The sequence below is a fragment of the Thamnophis elegans genome, chromosome 1 (genome assembly GCF_009769535.1).
Source record: "Thamnophis elegans isolate rThaEle1 chromosome 1, rThaEle1.pri, whole genome shotgun sequence".
Lineage (NCBI taxonomy): Eukaryota > Metazoa > Chordata > Lepidosauria > Squamata > Colubridae > Thamnophis > Thamnophis elegans.
Genome location: NC_045541.1, coordinates 20,782,698 through 20,804,058, shown reverse-complemented (window position 1 = coordinate 20,804,058; position 21,361 = coordinate 20,782,698). Strand labels below are relative to the sequence as shown.

Here is a 21,361-nt window from a genome sequence, read left to right as displayed (position 1 = left end):
GGGCGCTGCAGATCTGCGCTGTTAATAAAAGACAAGGAATGGTCCAGAAAGCCAAACTCCTTGTGGCTGCCAATCAAGATCTTCGGGAGAGGGGGAGGCCTGCCTGGAGACCCAGAGCAAGCACCCTCCCACCGAAGATCTGCTAAGGGACCAGGCTGCAGCACAGTGAACGAGAAAAAAAGCAGTTTGGATTTAAAGCACACACTTTTTTCCTCTTCCAAAATGGCCGCTGCATGTTTGGAGTGACACCGGGCTGCTGTCGTGTGATCCGGAGTGCTCAGTAGAGCCTCCGGAGCTAAAGGGGTCTTTTGACGGATTGCGGGCTCTTGACTTCCCTGCCTGACCTCAAGGCTCGTCAGCGGCCTCTAACGAGCCTCCCGGTGCTGCCAGAGCCTTGTGGAAACGAGGGAGGCTGTAATGCTCCCAGCAGCCTGGTCTGCGCATAAGGAAGACAATTAGACAAAGGAAACTCTCGTTCAATGGTAAAAAAAACAAAAAACAAAACTAGGTCTATCTAAGACTACAACAGTGGAAAAAAACAATAAAAAGGCTACACTAATCCAATTAGGAGAAATCCAGCTTGCTATCCAAGGACTGGAAATCTCAAACACATCCTTTTAAGGGCGGCTGAGTTTTTCATACTGACCTCCAAAGGGAGCAGGAGGCGTGGCTACACTAAAGATTAAAACTCAGTCCTTGGGCAGCAAGCTGAAGTTAACCCATGCTTGGACACTCCAAGCAGCGCCTAGGAGAACAATATGTTTTTAATGATGAAAAACATACCATAAAGTAATCAAAGCATATTTTCTATTTGTAAGGAAATTCTATTTATTAATATAATAACTGGGAAGAAAGTGTCACTGTCATTCAACACCAACATTGTGTGTACAATTCAGATACAAACAAATGAACAGCTTTTCTCTTTTCAGACTCCAAAAACATTGAAAAAACACTTCGCCAAAATTGAAAAGGAAAAAAAAAAAACACCCAGTGCCAAATCCACAAGCATACATTGAAAAGTAAAATATTATGAAGAAAAACAGAAAATACAAAGACCCACAAAATAAATAATATGAAGAAGTCCAAAGTCAAGATAATCATTTATATTACCACATCAATGGTCAAAAGAAAGATGCACTATTAGAGAATGGAATTTAAGACCCAACCAAAAGACAAATATGATGGACAAGCAGAAGACAGAAAGATAAATTCTACACTTAGAACGAAATTGAAGCTGAGCAAGAAGGGGAAAAATCAAGTAAGGATAAATGGAATTTTTTTTTTTAAGTGGGAGATTGAATCAGGTTTTACAAATGTTAAATGAACCCAAGTCATTAAATGAAGAGTATAATTAAAAAATGGCTAAAAGAAGTTACCGGGGCAAGCATGGAATGGAGACCCGAGAACCTTCTACTAAGCATTAAACCAGAAAACATGAGCAATTCAATATGGCATTTGAGCCTACATATAATTGTGGGCCGCAAGAATAACTTATGCACAATTTTGGAAATCCACTACCATACCGTCGGAAGATGCTATAATTAAAAAGATCTATGAATGTGCAGAAATGGACAGAATGATGGGTTGGCTGAGGGACAAAGGAGAAACGGAACATTACTTTAGCTGGAACTTATGGTATATGTGGGCGACAAGGAGAACAGCAGGGACTTAAAACGGGGAAAGTTAAAAGTGAACATGGGTATTGTAATAGATCCCTGAATTTTGTAATGAGAAGATGTGGCTTAGAGACTTAACAATGAGGAAGGAAAAAAAAAAAGTTGGGCTGTGAATGACTGTCACCGTGGGGGGAGAGGGGAGGGGGGGTTGTATGTTTAAAATTGTATTTGTATTTGTATGCTTTACTCTTAAAAATGTATAACTAATAAAGATTACTTTAAAAAAAAAACATAAATAAACAGCATTATTATGAAAAAAAAAAGAAAGTTCAAGTTGGAACACACTCGGTATTGTTTTCTGTTCAAGGATTAACTTCTGTACAAACTGTATTGTATAGGGCACATCATTAAGTAAAGTTGGATTAGATAATAAAAAAAAAGAAGAGTAATTAATCTGCTTATAACCAAGGACACCCTAATGTTGTGATGTTCCTTGATATGGACTTAAAAAATAGAAAGCACAATTATTTGAAACACCCTTAAACTGTGGATTTCTAATCAGTTTGATTTAAGGGGAATTCTTTAATTCAAGGCCAGGGCCACATGTACATTCATGTTTAGACAGGAATTTTTCTCTTACATGCTTGCTGATTCTAAAATGTAATTATGTTGCAAGATTCAACGTTAAATCTTATGCATCTGATTAACTGAGCAAAAATCATGGAATTAGATGGCATAATAGCATAACTGCTGCATAATGCAGCATCAGGGAACCAAGATTTCTTATCACTCCGAAACACAGATACTCTCACAGATGTTCATAGAGCAAACAGCGCTTTCTGGTCAGCAAAATAAACGGCTTCATTGTGTTACTTGTACAATAAGCCAAGACAAACTGCTACTTAATTAATCAAGTTTTATAATTTGAAAGCAAATAAAAAGAAATAGAAACATTTCTTCAGCTATAAGGAAAGAAAACTCTGGCTGGTTTTCGCAGAGTTGGCCTGCCACGTTAATATGCTGTTTCATTAGTGGGAAATTGGGAGGGGGAATAGTAAGGAGCAGAATGTGATGTTGTCAAAATAAAATTGAATCCAAGATCATCCTTTGTCTCTACACCTCTGCACCTGACCGGAACTGGATGGGTGGAACTGCCAGCATGGCAGTGGAAGATTGGACCATGTGATGGACTTGTGGGGTGGGGGCAGGATCTTGAACTTTCAACTGGGTGGGGAAAACGCAGAAGCTTTCAGATTTGGGTTTTCCCAGATGTGCCAACATGACTCTATTAATAAATTGGAACTTTCAGCAATACTTTGCCTTGGACTCTGATTTAATTTTGGATGTTATTTGGAACCCTGACACATATGCTGAATGGATGATCTCTAGGGAGAGGCAGAAAATTTGGATCAGCAAAGGATACAAAAGAAACTGGCTCTGAGGATAAATAGAAGGTAATTAATTGTGAGGACTAAATGTCTTTCATTTTGGTAATGCCACAAAACAATCCAGAACCACCTGTGCGGTGTAACAGATAGCTTGTTTTGAGCCGTACTCTCACATGCACACGGACACCTGCACGCACAAAGTATTAGAAGCTTTGCAAAAGGTGTGGTTCAAGCCAGTATTTTATTACTCTCAGTGTCCTGAAAGCCCAACAATGTATGGGTTAAAGGATTCCATTTCGATTTAGTGCCCAAGATTAAATCCATCCTCAATTAGCACTAAACGCATGGTGAGACAGGTTGGCAATCAATAGCACAAGGATGTATTTTATTTCACAGCAAATAAAGCAACCCCCAAAGAAATAAATTGTTTACTTACAGTGTTAAAATTTGGGAAGAGCCCAACAGCAGAACTGCTCTCCACAGGGAAGGACACAAATGATTTGACATCCAGAGAGGGCTGCATCACAAGGGTAGGTGTCCGGACAAGCGCTGGGAGTGAAGTACTATGGCACGTGCTGCCTGCAGAGAGGAAGACTGTTAAAAAGGATCGTGACTTTACTACCTTGACTTATGACCACAATTGAGCCCCCAAAAATTGTTAAGGGAATTTTACCCCATTTCACGACCTTTGGAATCACCATTGTTAAATGAATCACTGCAGGTATTCAGTTAGTGACACGGTTGTTAAGAGAATCTGGCTTCCCCATTGACTTTGCTTGTAAGAAAGCCATAAAAGGGGATCATGTGACCCCAGGCCACTGCAACCATTATAAATATGAATCAGTTACCAAGCACTGGATTTTGATCATGTGACGGTGGGGATATTGCAACAGTCAAAAACGTGAAAATCACTTTTTTTTCCAGTGATGTTGTAATTTTGAATGGTCACTAAATGAAATGTGGTAAACTGAGGACTACCTGTATTTTTCTTAAAAAAATCTTCACTAAACGTCAGAACATATCCATTCTTTCAGTAACACACGCTGATCAAATTATATAGTATCTATGTTAAAGACTTAATATGATTAAAAAATATATTTCCTCAGAGAGCATTGAGAACTTTAACATGGATATATCCCACAAAACTAAATCATACTGTCAGATGAAACAAAAAAGCACAAATATTTTGGTCAATGGCTGTTAAATATATAATCCTTAATTGTGGACAATCATGCTGAGCTCAATAATGATTTATTTATTTCATCAAGCATGTATTAGATAACATATATAAGTAAAAACATGATTTTGAATACATAAAATGGATATGAATAAAAGGGAACATTAGGACAAGGACGGTAGGCATGTCGGTGTGCTTATGCAGCAATGTTTAAAGTAACAGTCTGTCAAATGTGTCTGGTTTGCTCATCTTTTATTTTTAATCTTTCAATGTTATGGTTTGTGTAAGCCTGCATAGCTAGGATGAATGCACAATGACCAGATTAATTTTACTAATAATATGGACTTTGCAAAGCCCCCCCCCAAAAAAAAATACTAATAGTTAAAGATGCTACAGGTACAGATGGGTGTTACATTGCCCCAAAATGGAAATCACATCTTTTTATCCAAATTAGTTTGTCCAGATTGTTAATAGTTTGCCAACATTACAGCAGAGAAAAAAGAATAAATAGTAGCTAATTTACATGGACCCTAACCACATGTTTGCTAAAAAGGACCAGACATGACATTAAAGGAAGTGCTAGTGAAAGGGAGAGGCATTCACTCTTTCAAAAGAAATATTACCTTAGCATTTAGGACGGAGAAACTGTATATTTCTCCCCATTTTTATAACTTTTCTACAGAACATTAAATATTTTAATTATTAATGATTTAATTTATTGAGCTGCCCATCTCAACAAATGACTTTAGGTAGTGAAGAGTGTTAAAAAAAAAAGATACATTTACAAACATGAAAATACACAGTAGTCAAGAAAACCACAACAACCACCAACAAAGCCAAGAGACAGGTCCCTTCACACACTCAAAGTCCAGGGCAAAGCAAAGGACCATGTTTCTAGATTTTCTGAACAGCCAGCTGTTCTGGCCTAGGCTTCCCCAGCAGCATGCAGCCAAGTTCTTGTCCCGATAAACCCCTTTTATTTAATTTACAGTGAATTCTCTCCAGCAAAGTCTTTCCTCTCCCACAGTCTTTCAAGATAGTTCAGTACCAACTTTTATCAGGCTTGGAGAGTGGCCAGGCCGATATCTTTCAGACGCCGCAATACTTGGCAAGAATGCAGGAATGAGCTAATTGTCTCCTGCAAACACCTCCCCTTTTGCTCCTCTTTTATTCACTATGGGAGGGACCATTCACCGTCCACCTGTGGCCTTACTCCCAAGTTGATCCATGTTCCTTAGCTATTCCCTTCGTCTGGCAACTCTGCACATGCACACACTGGGAACAGGCTCCAATTGTTTGTCTGCCTCCGAAGGCAGCTGATAATTGTCAGACAGCCCTGGCCCCATCCCTGCCTCTGATGCAGAGCCCTCGTCAGAGTCTTCTCCAGACTCCAGGACTGACCCATGTTCCCCAACGCCTCACTGTCCAAATCTGCTGCTTGTTCATGAGCATGGTTGACTAATGGTTGGTAATCTTCAGAGAGATTGTTTCAGAGGTAGGCACTATGGCAAAACAAGGCTCATTACTGGGTCCTACCAGCTGCCATTCCTTAGCTGACAAGACCCGGAGCACACCTTTCTTGCTAAACCTGGAATAGTGCTCATGTGACTGTGAGTAGAATCTCCCAGTTCAGGAACAGGTACAACCGACACACAAGATGCTCTCTCTTGGAGGACACAAAGCCCTCCTAGCGAGGACTGCCACCTACTCTTTCAGCAAAACCTGTCAGACAAAGACAATCTCCCCCCCCCACCCCCAGATTGGATGCCAGGTCTGCCTGAGGTAGTGCCATCTCATTCAGAGACAAACATGGAATATCCCTGGCACAAGAGGGCTAAATATCCAAAGCCATTCAGTCTTGCTTGGGTGGAGCGGAAGTCTACTAATGCCTCATCCAGCATGGCCATCCAGCCTCCATTCTCTGGAACAGAATGTCCATTGCATCACCCAGGAAGCCTGGGGTGAAGATATAAAGCTAAATAAAGCTGTCAGCAAACTGATGAGACTTCACCCCAGACCATTAGATGACCTCACCCAGAGGCTTTCTGCTGATATTCTGAAAAAGAACTTTTGGAAAACAACTAAGAGTGGAAAATCTATGCAGAAAAGGATTCTTTCGCCTGAGTAATTCTGTGATGCATTTGTCACATAGTCTCTTTAGATAATGTAAATTAATTAAACATTTAACCAAGGATTGCATTAATTATTATCAGTCAGGTATATGAAATATAGATTTGATTACAAGTTTTATCAAATCTGTTTACATGTGTGGCCATAAGTAAATGAAATTAATAGCACAATCGCTCTACAATCAATTATCTAGTTGTCTTACTCACCCAGATTCATAGCCTATACTTTTAAAACTCATGTCTATGAATCAATTAAATTATTTCAACAACCACTAAAGGCAGCTTCATAATCCATATGCTTTTTTCAGTTCGTACTACATCATTCATTATCTTCCTTAATCAGCACATCAATAGAGCCTTGAGTTTTTATCATTCCAATCCAGTTTTCTTCAATATTTTTCTCTAACCTTTTTTAATGATAAGCATAACGCCTCTCCTCGTTAATAAAATTTCTCAGATTTAACAGTCAGCTGCTTTGTTTTCATCAAGACCTTCTCAAACTTACTTTTTCTTGTGAGATGTCATTTAAAGCACAGAGATCACTTATGAACTGACAAATTTGATTATATTTTGTTTCTCTAGGAAAATCATAAAAATGAGATCCTTTATTTCCTTTCCAGTTCCCTGTACACATTATCTACTTATAGCTCATCAATTGCTTTTATACACTTCACATTAAATACTTTCACAACGTTAAGTGAAAATTTAGAAAAAAAGCAATAATTTTTGTTTTATGTATCAAATTTTATTATTATTATGGAAACTACAGCATGGAAGTTGGCTACCAAAATGAATAATTGCAAATTGCTTTGGCACCTCTACCAGGCTGATTCTTGTGGAAATTTCACTATAGAAGGTAAATTGTTGAAATACAACTGCCTTTCCTCTCACATTGTTTATTGATGAAGCTGTCTTTAAAATCTTTTAAGTAAATCAATGCTTGCCTTCAGGCTCTGATGTACATTGACAGCTTTTCTTAATTATCTGTAAGTCAGCAAACTATTCAAGTGTACTCATAAATAAGAGAGAAGATAAAAATGTCTAAACTTTTAATAGCTTATTTAAGAATCATTATTATGTGTATATAGGATATTCCTACCCTACACCCTCATAGACCAACATTATGGTCAACATGGGGAAGTGTGCCCATTTGCCCCATAAAGTTGGGAAACTCTGATTAACATTGTTTTATCATCTCTCTTCAAAAGTCTCAGAAGAATTTCAAAATTCCTGAGCTGTCTCTCAACAGCTTCAATGTATTTACATATCCATGGTGAATTTATTTCTGTAATTTATATAATAGTCCACCTCACAAAGCAAGTGACTTTATGTATGTATAATTAAACTAAAACAAGAGTACTTAAAGCATAATTGTTATTAATTATTTAAAACATTTTAAAACCATAAAAATAGAAAAAAACAAAGAAATAGTATTAACATGGGAGTGTTAATAATAATGCCACGTCATTAGTTCAGCCATTCCCTAGGGTCACCAGCCTGCTGGCATAACTGGGTCTTGAGGATCTTCAGAAACTAAAGAGTGATGAGCCCATCTTTACCTTAAGGGGCACAGATTCTACAACATGATCCCCAGAGCAGAAAAGGCCCATTTGCTACCTGGGATCCAATTAATGTAGCCCCCTAGATGACAGGACCTGAAACATGCCCTCTCTATTGTTTCTGGTGGGTTGGGCAGATGAAATCTGGGAAAAGTGATTCCTCAAATAACCTGGTCCCATACCATGTAGGGTTTTAAAGGTCAACATCAACACCTTGAATTGGATCCAAAAACAATCTGGTATCCATTGCATATCGCAAAGCAAAGATGTAACATGTGTTTGCATAACTGCTTGTGCAGATGCATTTTGCATGAGATGATGAAATTACTGGATACTCTTCAAGGACAGCCTCGTGTAAAGTACGCTGCAATAGTCCAACCGGGGAATGACCAAGGCATGAGTGACCATGGATAATCTAGAAACAGAAGCAACTGGTGCACAATATGATAGCACTTAGCAATAGCAATAGCAGTTAGACTTATATACCGCTTCATAGGGCTTTCAGCCCTCTCTAAGCAGTTTACAGAGTCAGCATATTGCCCCCAACAACAATCTGGGTCCTCATTTTACCCACCTTGGAAGGATGGAAGGCTGAGTCAACCCTGAGCCGGTGAGATTTGAACAGCCGAACTGCAGAACTGCAGTCAGCTGAAGTAGCCTGCAGTGCTACATTTAACCACTGCGCCACCTTGGCTCCTATCCTCGGCAACAACAACTATGATGTTTAGTTCAGGAGCTCAAGGCAACATATATAATTCCTTTCTTATGACTTTTCCAAAGCTACCACCCTATTCTCTGTGGTAGCTTGAGCTAAGAGAAAGGGACTGGCCCACAGGCACCTTTGGGGAATGAGGGTGGACTTGCCAGTCTTCATTATATCATGCTACCCTTCAGAATAAGCAAGAATTTATCATATGCGATAGCATAGAATTTAGACTTACATACCGCTTCATAGTGCTTTACAGCCCTCTCTAAGACATTTACAGAATCAGCATATTGCCCCCAACAATCTGAGTCCTCATTTTACAGACCTTGGAAGGATGGAAGGCTGAATCAACCCTGAGTCAGTCAGGATTGAACTCCTGGCAGTGGGCAGAGTCAGCCTGCAATACTGCATTCTAACCACTGCGCCACATGTTTACCTACCACTCGTTTTCATCTTTTTTTCCTTCCATAAAAATGAGTTAAGCAGGAAACAAAGATGCTAATAGGGTCAGGGGCATTTGATCTGAAAATGTGTTTCTCAGACTAAAGTCATCTATTATGCTATGCTATGAATGGAATAATCAACAACTGGTTGTTGATACTATACCCTCAATCACTTAGAAACCACAATGATTATATGTTATGTTAAACTAAGGGTGCAAGGTGCCATCGCACATGCATGCCATAGTTCAAAATTAAAAATGATGTTATGAAATGGTTGAAGTCTCACACATCTTACATGATTTCAGCATGTAATTACCCTGAATTCTTAATAGAATTTGCCATTCTCATTTGAAAGACTTGCACAGTGCTCAATAAGGTTTTCTTCTAAATAAATGTATGTTAAGATCTTAACAGATTAATCATCTACAACATTCTTTTATTCATTTATAATCTGAGGTCACCATCAAATAAGTTCTTTTTCCTCTTCTCCCAAACATTCCTGACAGTTCTACTGGATTAAATATGACCAGAAGGGCTGACTAAATCTACTTCCGTCAAGAATCATCACATCAAAAACAGAACCATGCCAACATTTCCTCTAAAGGTCAGAGACATTTACACCAATGTCCAATCAAATTTGTATGCAAACCATATCTAAGCAAGGAACAACACTGACATAAGAAGGATGTAGCTGCCAACATTCATTATAATTATGAACTTAACAGACGTTTACAATTTAATTAGCCCTGTAGTGATCCAAGCATTTTAATGTATAAAATAAAGATGTGTTTAATATTTAAGTATTAGTGAATCTCAGGAACAAATATAAATGAATAAGTTTTGAATCCTGCCTTCCCTAAAAATCAGTATTATTGACCGGATATTCTCAATAATGTAAAGTGCTAAGTTTCCCCAATTTATTTGCCTATTTAGGCACAGTCTAAAATGAGCATGCTTTCCTTAAAGACCTTTAAGTCTTGAAAAGGTCTTTTGCACTGGAGCAATTAACTTTGGAATAGTAATACTCCAATTCTGGTGAACATATATCTCTATAGTCATTGAGATGACATCAACTTGATGGCGCATAATCAATCAATCAATTGTATTCGAAAGAGAATACAGTATTGGTGCAGTTTCTTCAGGAATTATTAGCCTTATTTTTATTTGTTTATTTATCAAATTTATTTGCCACTCATCTTACAGTTCAGGCAACTCTGAATGGCTTAGTATGCCCCTTGATTCCTTTCCTGGAAAGGAAAACACTACTGTCCCTTGTCGTGTGTTCTTCATCTTGTTTAATACATTATTTTGCTTTGCTCCTCCAGGGCAGAGTGGCTTTTGCCCCCATTGCTGCAAAACAACTATGGTGAGATACTGATGAGATCAAGATTAATTTGGAGGGGGAAAACAAGGTTATCTCAGTTCATAAAGTTTTTCAAGATCCGCTTTCAAAGAACAACTGTCACAAATCTCTCCTTCCAAGAACGAATCCTAGATCTGAAGAGGAAGCCATGAGGCCTGGATGAAACAGACCAATCACAAAATGTTGGGTATATGGATGAGCACCTCATCTAGATAGTATGTTATACAGATAAAAGGTTTTAAATTCTCAGACTCTGAAATGCAAAGGAAAAGATGATTTCTAAAGTTCAATGCACAAAATGCAGGGATGTATGAAATGCCATGATAAATAGAGAAAATATATCAAAATGATAAAACGTATACTTCACAGAGATGAAAGCTTGTTTTCATTCATCATTCTTTAACTTTGGTTTAAAATCCACCAACCATCATTTTGAATTCGCATTAAGATAAATATTTTCCCCCCAGACTAAATGGGTAGCCCAATTTTATAGCTCTTAGTAAAAATATAACTATAATGAGATTGTGTTTACTAATAGGCAATGTTAAATATTTTAAAATATATTAAATCCATATTGTAACAGTAACAGCCAAATACTTGCCCTATAAACATTAAAATTTGCACCTGATACATATTATATTTAATAAAGTAATTAAAAGTAGTTGAAATTAAACTTTGGTTTTATAAATGTTTTTTAATTCACTGAGAGTGGAGGCATCCATTTAATAAGAATCAGGAGATATATAGAGAAAAAACCCTCGCAGATATGCACCCTGATCTTATCAACTGGCATGACCTCCTTGAAAGGGAAGAAAACAGCAATGCTATTGGAATGTAGGCATTTTCAAGAAGCTTATTTAAATAAACAAGGTGAACTAGGATGCCAGTTTAGGTAGAAATATAAGTAATCAAACTAAGGAAATCCTGTCAGAATGACAATCCATGAGACTGCAAAATTTTATTTCAATAAGTAATCTAGCATTTCCAAAGCATTGGGGAAAATATTTCCAATCATAGCATATAAAATGAAAATTAAAAGAAATATTTCACAGATTTGGGTTCTTCAGTTTTTCAGGAATAAACCAGAAAAAGCTTTCAGAAGAAAATAAGAAAAACAAAAGCATGGACGCAGACACATGTGCATATATTATGTCCCATTTTACCTTTCATATCCTCAGTCTTGAGAATGCATCCATCTCAGTACAATTTAATTTGTGTCACCTTAGAAATGAAGAGAATGCCAGGGGCTTCTCATTTCTTGGGCTAAGGGCTTTGTCTTCTATAAGCTAACCAAGTAAGGGAAGGTGCTGAAAGCTACAGAATAAAAGTGCTCTATGTACACTACTTTAATAACATAAAAATGATTATTTTATCAATTACATTTTTGATATCTATGTACAACTAAACTCTCATATGTCTATTTGATATTTGAACCTTCAAGTGGATGAAATGGTGCATTATAGAGCAACAATTTTTGAATCAATGTACTTCAATAGGGATAACTTAAACAATGCCTCCAAAATCTGGGATCATAATTCCCATTGGGAGCTGCGGCCGCTTCAGAACTGCCAGGCTTTCTGATAACACTTCCCAGAAATCTGTAAATTACATGGCCCATTGAAAGATGGAAAAGGGTTATTCCCGCCCTCCTTCCCACTTCCCTCTAACTCTTGCACCCAATTGGCTGGTGGCAAGGACCAATGGGCATGCAATCATTGGCTGCTTTGAAACTGAGTGGAAATTTAAAATCTCTTAAGGGCAGTGGCCAGTGAGGGAAGTATGAGGGAGCAATTCAGCTGTCGGTCAGCAAGATAGGCCTGGCCAGGGAACACTGGCAATCAATAGGCGAGCTCTCTTGCTCTGTAGAGGGAGGGGGCTTTGGGGACATGCCAGGATAGGGAGCAAGGGGTGTGGTTTTCCTTGCAGTCTGTAGCTCCTTTGGTTCCTTCTCCCCACAACAAAGTGGCAGGCATTTCCATGGGTCAGAGAGGAGGAGGGGGTGGAGGGTTCACTGGGGCTCTCTTGAGGTGGTGAGAAGAGAAACGGTGCTATCCTATTATATGGAAAGAAGAATGATCCAACAGGACTGTCTAGTTCTCTAGTTACAGTACTAAACATGGCATTTACATTTTTTCATACACAGAATATAGAATCTGGACCACATAATGTTGCCCCTAGGGGAAACCACACTAGTTAGATTCTGCCCCTAAAACTGATGCTGAAGATTGAACCTTCTTACAAATCAGAGGTGGGTTCCTACTGGTTCGGACTGGTTCGGCCAAGCAGGTAATAACTTGGCCTGTCACGACCCCGAACCGGTTCTCTCAGCAGTGCCATATGCGGCACCATCTTGTTTTTTGCTTCTGCGCAGCTTTATTTTAGTACTGCGCATGCACGCATCAAGCACGTACATGCGCGTCCCTGAGCAAACCGGCAGTAGCAGCAGCCAAAACCCACCCCTATTACAAATCATAATTCATTAACTGTGAATCCCAAAACACACATGACGATTATCTCCATGCAGAGTTTTAAATTTTTGCTGCGCTATGTAAGACCTATTATTTTACTTTTGAGCCGTTAGGAAAGCCAGTGTCCTTACTAGGGATCTAAATTAGGATAGCACCTCTTTGAGACCACACCCTAAGATGTTCAAATGCCACTTTTTGCTTGTCCAGTGAGATACCCATTTCTGATTTTAACATCACACATATTTAACTATATTGGAGATCACTCTGAATCCATTATCTGAACCCAGAATAAGAACAAAAGGCGATGTATAAGTCACAGTTGCAAATCATAGCAGCTAGGCAGTTAATTGGTGCAATATATGTGGATGTTATAACACCTAAAGTGAAAGATTTTCAGTAGTCGCCAATTGCTTTCAATCACAATTTAAGGTTAAATGTTAAAAGCCCTATAAATGGTCTATATGAGGGACCACATGTTCAGTTATGAAGAACTATATAAATGGACAATAGAAAGACTCTTCTGAAGTTGCTCCTACTCCCAGAAGCCCCTTTCTCCAGATTTCCTCAATTGTTTCTAGGGCTGGAAGCAACTTTTCAATTAGCAAAATTTTATGAAAAGAGGCATCATTTGCAAGTTGCAGTTAGATTTATCAGATGCAAGTTCCTTGGGAATTGCATTTGCTTCCTATTTTTTTCTGCCTTAAAAAGGAAAACAGATGCATTTGTTTCACAGGTTTTAACCACCATTTAGTTTATTAACTACTTTTATTTCATTATTTTATGTACTGTATGTTGTTAACCAACTTAAGGATTGTAAACACAGAGTGTAAAGATAGAATATAATAATTTTCAATGCTTACTGAAGCACATACAAGTTTAAGTGCAAGCAGCTATTTATATTTCATGTTGTTATCTAAAGATATATAGCTGTCAGGAATTGTTTTGGCCAACTAGCTTATAGCAAATCAATCTTATTGTTGTACGCTATGCAGAGTCTGGTAAAGTAGGTGGCCTATAAATTATGCAGTATGACTAAACAAATAAATACATTTCATGTGGCAGCAAAACAATTCATTTAGTTAAAACTGACTATCAGTTTTTTAATGAGATTTTTGGATAAGATCATGCTTGTGGTATTTTAATATTTCTAATACTACAGGTGAAACTCGAAAAATTAGAATATTGTGCAAAAGTTCATTTATTTCAGTAATGCAACTTAAAAGGTGAAACTAATATATGATAACACTCATTACATGCAAAGCAAGATAGTTCCGTGATTTGTCATAATTGTGATGATTATGGGTGTACAGCTCATAAAAACCCCAAATCCACCATCTCAGAAAATTAGAATATTACATGCAATCAATAAAACAAGGATTGTACATAGAACAATATTGGACCTCTGAAAAGTATAAGCATGCATATGTATTCAGTACTTGGTTTGGGCCCCTTTTGCAGCAATTACTGCCTCATGCGGTGTGACATGGAAGCTATCAGCCTGTGTCACTGCTGAGGTGTTATGAAAGACCAGGATGCTTCAATAGCGGCCTTCAGCTCTTGCTGCATGTTTGGTCTCATGTCTCTCATCTTTCTCTTGGCAATGCCCCAGAGATTCTCTATGGGGTTCAGGTCAGGCGAGTTTGCTGGCCAATCAAGCACAGTAATCCCACAGTCATTGAATCAGGTTTTGGTGCTTTTGGCAGTGTGGGCAGCTGGAAAATGAAGTCAGCATCCCCATAAAGCTTGTCTGTAGAAGGAAGCATGAAGTGCTCCAAAATCTCCTGGTAGACAGCTGCGTTGACCCTGGTCTTAATGAAGCACAGTGGTCCAAAGTCCTGTTGTTCAGTGGTCCAAAGTCCTCTTTTCTGATGAGAGCACTTTTGCCAAAAGTACCAAAACCTGGTTTAATGACCGTGGGGATTACTGTGCTTGATTGGCCTCTTCATTCTTCCTCCATACTCTGGGTCCTTGTTTCCAATGAGATGCAAAAGTTGCACAATATTCTAATTTTTCGAGTTTCACCTGTATTATTCAGACTGTGCAATACTTTGTATTCAATCTTCAAAAGGTGTTCAAGACAAAGTATAGTTACCACACCTTCAAGTGACCAAACCTTTTCTCCTCGATCACATGGGAAGCTACAAAGGGTAATTAGAGGAAAAAGTGTGGTTGTTTTAAAGTATTGCAAGTGATACATTCATATTCCTGTGAACTCTAAAGTATCTTCAGAGATTAAACTCTGAAGCTCTGTACAGTCCCACTTTATATTTCATTTAAATGTACTGTTTTGACATGTTATTTTGACATCTAAGGGTTTTTGCAATCATTCTCTTTTTAATATTTATTTCACAAGAGAAAGAAGTTCCCCTTAACTGCAAAACCATTAACACGCCAGGTATAATTGACTTTAAAAAAAAAATTATAAGCAATTTCATAAATTAGAAAACAGTCCTCATTATATTTAGAAGATATATTGTACAAGTGCAATTTCCTCCTATCAGGAAGTCGCAAGAACACATTCTTGAGTTGTAAATCTGATTTCTCAGACTTTAAACAGACAAGTCAATTTGTTCAACTAGGCAGCAAACTTGGATAGTTCAATTCCTTAAAATGCACACACATACACATCTGTAATTACTAGCAGTTCTGCGAACATTGCTAAACTGGCACATAAATATCAAAGGTTAATTTCTAGCACCACTCGTTAAAAAAAAAACACTAAACAGCAGAACTGGAAAAAATCTTACATCCAAGAAGCAGAAAAGGCACTGCAGAATAGACTTCCCCATTGGGTAATCTTAAAAGGTACTAGATTACATGCTGAGTAGGATGAAGAGCATCAGGCTGGTCTCATACATCCGATTATGGTTCGCTGAATCAATCACACTTGGCAAACTTCCTACATAGACCCCGTAACAAACAAGCAAATCACCACATCACTAAGCACGATATACAAACTGAACTGTAACTTCTAGGATTAGCTGAATGGGGGTCTTGGGATCTACAAAACAAATTCAAATTAGAATATCTGCCAGTGGGGGATGGAATTTTTCCTCCTAATTAAAAGTGTAATATGATTGTTTGCTTATTTGAAAACATCTGATGCCCTCCCTAGGGTTGCTCCACTGCACACTGGGTTGCTGAAACGAAAACAGTGTCTACTTTTAAGTGGAATTTCTCTGGCCTCTACAAGCTTAGCTTTTCTAACTGCTTTATTTGGCCCAGTTAAACCGTAACTATGATATATAGACGTTTAGGGGGAAAAACTTTTTTTTATTCCCATACAATGCAAAGGACTTTCTCAGCGTACATCTCACCAGATATCTTGCTATTTTTAAACTCCTAAGAATGGCCAGTGCAAAATTTAGCTGATTATAACTTAATTCCCATAACCCTGCTTGAATCACAATATACTTTATGAGGGTAAAGTGTATCCATTTAGAATGGATTAGATTCTGTATGCAAGAAAGCAGTTTTACCATATTTCTTCTCAAGGATAGAACATACAAGAGCTGTCTCTGGCTTTAGGTACCAGTCTGAAAATACATCTACTGCAAAGAAATCTACATATTCATTCCTGATTTGGCAAGTGAAAAATAAAATTACAGTCAATAAACTCACCTGTCACTGCTAAACCCAATAAAGGAATGTCACCATATTTTAATAGTCACAGATTACCCCTATCAGTCCCTCAAATCCCTACAAACTGAATCAATCACAAATTGTCACGTTTCCCCTCAGATTCATACACTGTTAAACAAAGGATTTTATACTTGTAAGTGACAAGGACTTGTGAACGACAGTGATAACACCTGATCTGCATTGGTACTGCATTGTATTACAGTATTCGAATTAATAATTTTATTTTAAACGATCTTGAAAAATAAGGCAGAATTGCTGATCTTGATAGCTATCGCCTTCCCTGTAAGTTGATTGCTTTTCATGGTATTGCTTCATAAATTAATCTTTTCAAAAAGAAAGCATGTTCTATAAAACTACCCTAATCCTGTTCATTCCCTTTAGCCAAGTAATTTCTGTGACAGATTTAGTTGCTGGTTGTTTGTTTTTTTGCAATCTTATAAAAACCATAAAACAAAGAAAAAACAAAAGGAAGGAAAAACCCAACTCTGTGTTCTAAAGAGAGACCTTAATGCTTACCTTAGTTATAAGATTATAGACCATGATAAGCAATTAGGCATTAGATGTGGAACTACGTATCTAACATAAATAATGCCTTCATTTCACCACCGTGCTTTGTGAGGTTTGGTGCTAAGAGGCGTCAGGCAAGCGTAAGCCTGAACAAATCCTACTCCCTATCACCACTGCTTAGCTCTTAATTACAGTTGAGGAGACAGTTTGCAATTTGATTCCAGAAAGAGAACAGCCTCCCTGATGACATCACGAGACCAAATATAACCTAAAGGCTGCACAGTTGAACATTTTAATATTGTTTCTAAAAAAAAAATCAAAGCAGCTAGAACGTCTCCTCCTCCTTCCTTTTGCTTTGCTAGTAAGCAAGCACCTTCTGAGTAAAAGCGGTGGCAATGCTTTTGGAAGGTTGCAATTGCAGGTTTTAGTTTTGGAATTATTTAAAGGCTCCAAACAAGCATTAAAATTACAGTTTACACTTGAGTGAACATCTCCATATAGGAACCCCAACCCATTCAGTTTATATTGACATCTGACAATTCTACATTTCCTGACAATGGAAATACAGCAAGTCTTGAATATTTAGAAAGGAGGTTGAATCATAACTCAGGGGCTAGGCCAGAGAATAGCTTCTTCTCCGGATTTGTACAGGTAGTCCTCAACTTACAACAATTTGCTTAGTGACCGTTCAAAGTTACAACAGCACTGGAAAAAAAGTGACTTATGACTGTTTTTCACACTTACAACTGTTGTGGCATCCCCAAAATTTGGTTGCTTGTCAACTGGTTCATATTTATGATGTTTGCAAAGTCCTGGGGTCGTGTGATCCCCTTTTGCAACCTTCCTGCAAGCAAAGTCAATGGTGAAGCCAGGTTCAATTTACAACCGTGTTACTAATTTAACAAGTGCAGTGATTCACTTAACAACTGTGGCAAAAAGGTCGTAAAATGGGTGAAAACTCACTTAACAAATGTCTCACTTAGCAACATAAATTTTGGCTCAGGTGTGGTCATAAATTGAAGACTACCAGTATTCTGTTTTGATCATGCATATTTGGTGGTGTGTGTATGTAATGAGTATGAAAACACTGCCTGTACTTGAAGTACTGCGATTCTTACGTTAAGAAGAGAGACTGGGTTATGGCCCAGTCTCCAAATTATTTATTTTGATCAACATTTTAAGGCAACCTAATAAAATCTAGGTTACCCGAATCGATACTATTCTGCCCATTTATTTATGCAGTCCTGCATCATCATCATTACATACATTATGAAGGCATGGTTAAGGTCTCCCTAAAAGAAATCTAGTAGGTGCCGCCATATAATTTTCCTGGGAACTATATGGAAAAGATTTGCTACTGCCTTCTTTTTCAACTTCTCCATCTAGGCCAGGGGTACCCAACCCCTGGGCTGCAGCCCACTACCAGGCTGCGGCCTATTCGGAACACCGGACAGCCACTCACATGGCCTAGTTCCCCTAACCCAGACAGGCCACCAAGCCACAAAGGTTGGGGACCACTGATCCAGGCTACAAATTTAGCATGTCTTGCTGATCTTCCTTCCAATTATCTGAACCTTCTTAACATTTTGAGACAGCCAAGTTGACCAAGACCGATGAACAGCTGTAAATAAGATATAAGTCCTGTTAACAGAGAAAGAGAGGAACTGTGTAAGTTAAATGCCTCATCAGTTCTTTTTCCTTATTTAGATGCTCTTTCTGTGCAGGCAGAATGGAGAATGACCAAAAGGCAAGAAGAAGAATGGGAATGCTGAATTAGAAGAATTCATAATGTTGCAGAAACTATAATAAAAACAGCCTAATCCAGTCTGGATTTTTATGCACAGTAGAATAAAGAAAACCTTCCTTGCATTCCACTATTTTAAAGAGTGCTTAATATTAAGAGAGAGAGACAGACAGACAGACAGACAGACAGACAGACAGACAGACAGACAGACAGACAGAGACAGAGACAGAGAGACAGACAGAGAGAGAGAGAGAGAGAGAGAGAGAGAGAGAGAGAGAGAGAGAATGAATAAACATTACTAGAGCTGTAAAGTTACGAAGAATTCATTAGAGTCAATCCAATTGCTACATTATCAGAGAGAACAAATTAGTTTGAAGTCAGGACAAAGAAGTGAAAAATTACCTGCGAAGAAGCAATGAAGAAAAACAAGAGGCTGTTTCACAGCATCAAAACAATGTAAATGTCTGTTGAAGCAAGTATTATTTGCAACACAGTGATCTCACTTTGAAGCTAATTTCAGAAAACATTTGGTGCAGTCTTACTCTCTGGGTTATGAATAAATGAAAGCAGCAGGTCCTAGTTCCCACTTATCAAGAGTGCTAGGGCAGATGCCACTGGGCTAGTCTCTCTCACCTCAATCCGTTTCCCAAGTTTGCTGCTGGGAGAATAAAGGGAGGGGTAATCCGGCATACACAAGTCTCAATTTCTGGAAGAAATACTCTAAAATAAGGAGAGATGTATTCTAAGAAGTCTTCCAAATAATTGGCTGCTTATTGTATTTAGCCTACCCCACCCCTTTTCCTGGCCATGATCTATTCTGAAAAAATTGCTTGAGAAACTGGTTCATATTCCCATTGTAGCCAAATTTTACAAAACACAAAGTTGTAATTTTCCCACGAATTCTGCCTATTCTTTAATCATACTTTCCTACTTGCATGAGCTGATACAGAGAATTGTCAGAGGTTATGAAATCAATGAGATTTCCTTTATTTATCTGTAGTAAGCAAAGGACAACTCTAGAATTATCAGGGAATTATTTAGCTCTGAACCAACATCAAGAGACACTAAAACAATTCTAGGAGAGACTGAACAAATGAAAAACTGCTCTACAGGAAAATGCATCTAACACTAAATTATCATCAGCTACAATTTGTGTCATATTCTGACAGAATACATTACTATTGAATACATGTTGGATACTTATTTTGCTGACATTCTGATTCTTCACCATTGCCTGACACAATCAGAGTACTTGTTCAAAGTTGTAAATTTTGGGGAGGGAGAGGATTTGAGATTACCCACAATGCTCCAGACAGCTGCTTCTTGTGAAAAGACTTCAAGATAGTAGTTTCTGGCAGATTTAGAGCTCTGGGAGGCAATGAAGTAACCATTTTGTTCAAACCCCCTTCAGGACCTTTGAAAAGACGCTAAGTTTGCATACTTCCTTGATAATCAGCTATTAGTGATCTTTGGATTGACAAATTTGACAGTATCAGGTGAGTTTCTTCAATCCTTAGCACAAGAACATTTTAACTTACACATTTAATAATTTTAAAAAATATTTGCTTGGAATAAACAGCAACATGTTACCACCAAACTGCTAGTACAGATAAATTGCAAATAAGATTTTGGAATTAATTATAAGGAATCATTTCCATGGGAAAATGTTTTGGTTCTGAATTTTTTTAAAAAAACCTTAAGATTGTAAACATTGGACACTGGAGGAAACTAAAAATTCTAATTAAAAGAGAAGGACACATAGATTCAACCTACAATTAGAAAATGAAGCAAAATATTCTAAGAGGCATATTGAAGGATATTATTGAAATTAATTTTAACAGCATCAACACTTTACGTCTATAGAGAGACTATGTCCAAAAGATATAATAAAATAGGAACAAGTTTCACTGGACAAGCATGGCTACTTTGGACATACAAAAGAAACTGGCTGATGTTTTAATAATTAACATGGCTATATAAACAATAAGCCAAGAAAGTGATCTGGGTAATTTTCCTTTGCTGAATTTACAAAAGAGACTTGTTAAACTGTTAAAAAAGGGACAAGAAAGAAATGAAAAGAAATCAAGTTTAAGACATTATTTGAATGAACTAAGGATTAAGATTTCAAAGGAAGAAATATAAAGTTGGCTTATTTGATCAAAATTAAATTAGGATATATAATTTCTGGTAATAATGGAATTTACTGACATTAGGGCTGAAATGATGGTGCTTTATGGATTTGTTTATAGATAGAGATGGGAAGAAGAGATCATATGTTGTATGGTTTGCATGTTGTATGAGGAGGTAATATATTACTAACATTATTAATAATTGTGATGAAGGTAGGAAGTTGCTTATTTGTATATTTCTTTTCTTTCTTTTTACTATATTTTTATTTTATTTTCTATTTTGTTTTTTATTTTCTGGACCTTCTATTTTATTCTTTTTTAGTTTTATTTTTTCTTTAATAAAATTGTTATCTAAAGAAATAACATAAAAATTAAGCATTCAGAAAACGAATTGGCACAAAATTAGATAGATAGATAGATAGATAGATAGATAGATTAGATAGATAGATAGATAGATAGATAGATAGATAGATAGATAGATAGATAGATA

The 21,361-nt window shown here is 37.5% G+C and overlaps 1 protein-coding gene across 1 annotated transcript in view; it reads right to left on the bottom strand.

Annotated features, from left to right (window-relative positions):
- ZNF385B (zinc finger protein 385B) overlaps positions 1-21,361 on the bottom strand; it is a 239,539-nt gene that overhangs the window by 88,126 nt on the left and 130,052 nt on the right. The window contains exon 3 of the mRNA XM_032211549.1: positions 3,441-3,583. Coding sequence (XP_032067440.1) covers positions 3,441-3,583 — 143 coding nt within the window. The remainder of the gene's footprint in view (positions 1-3,440; positions 3,584-21,361) is intronic.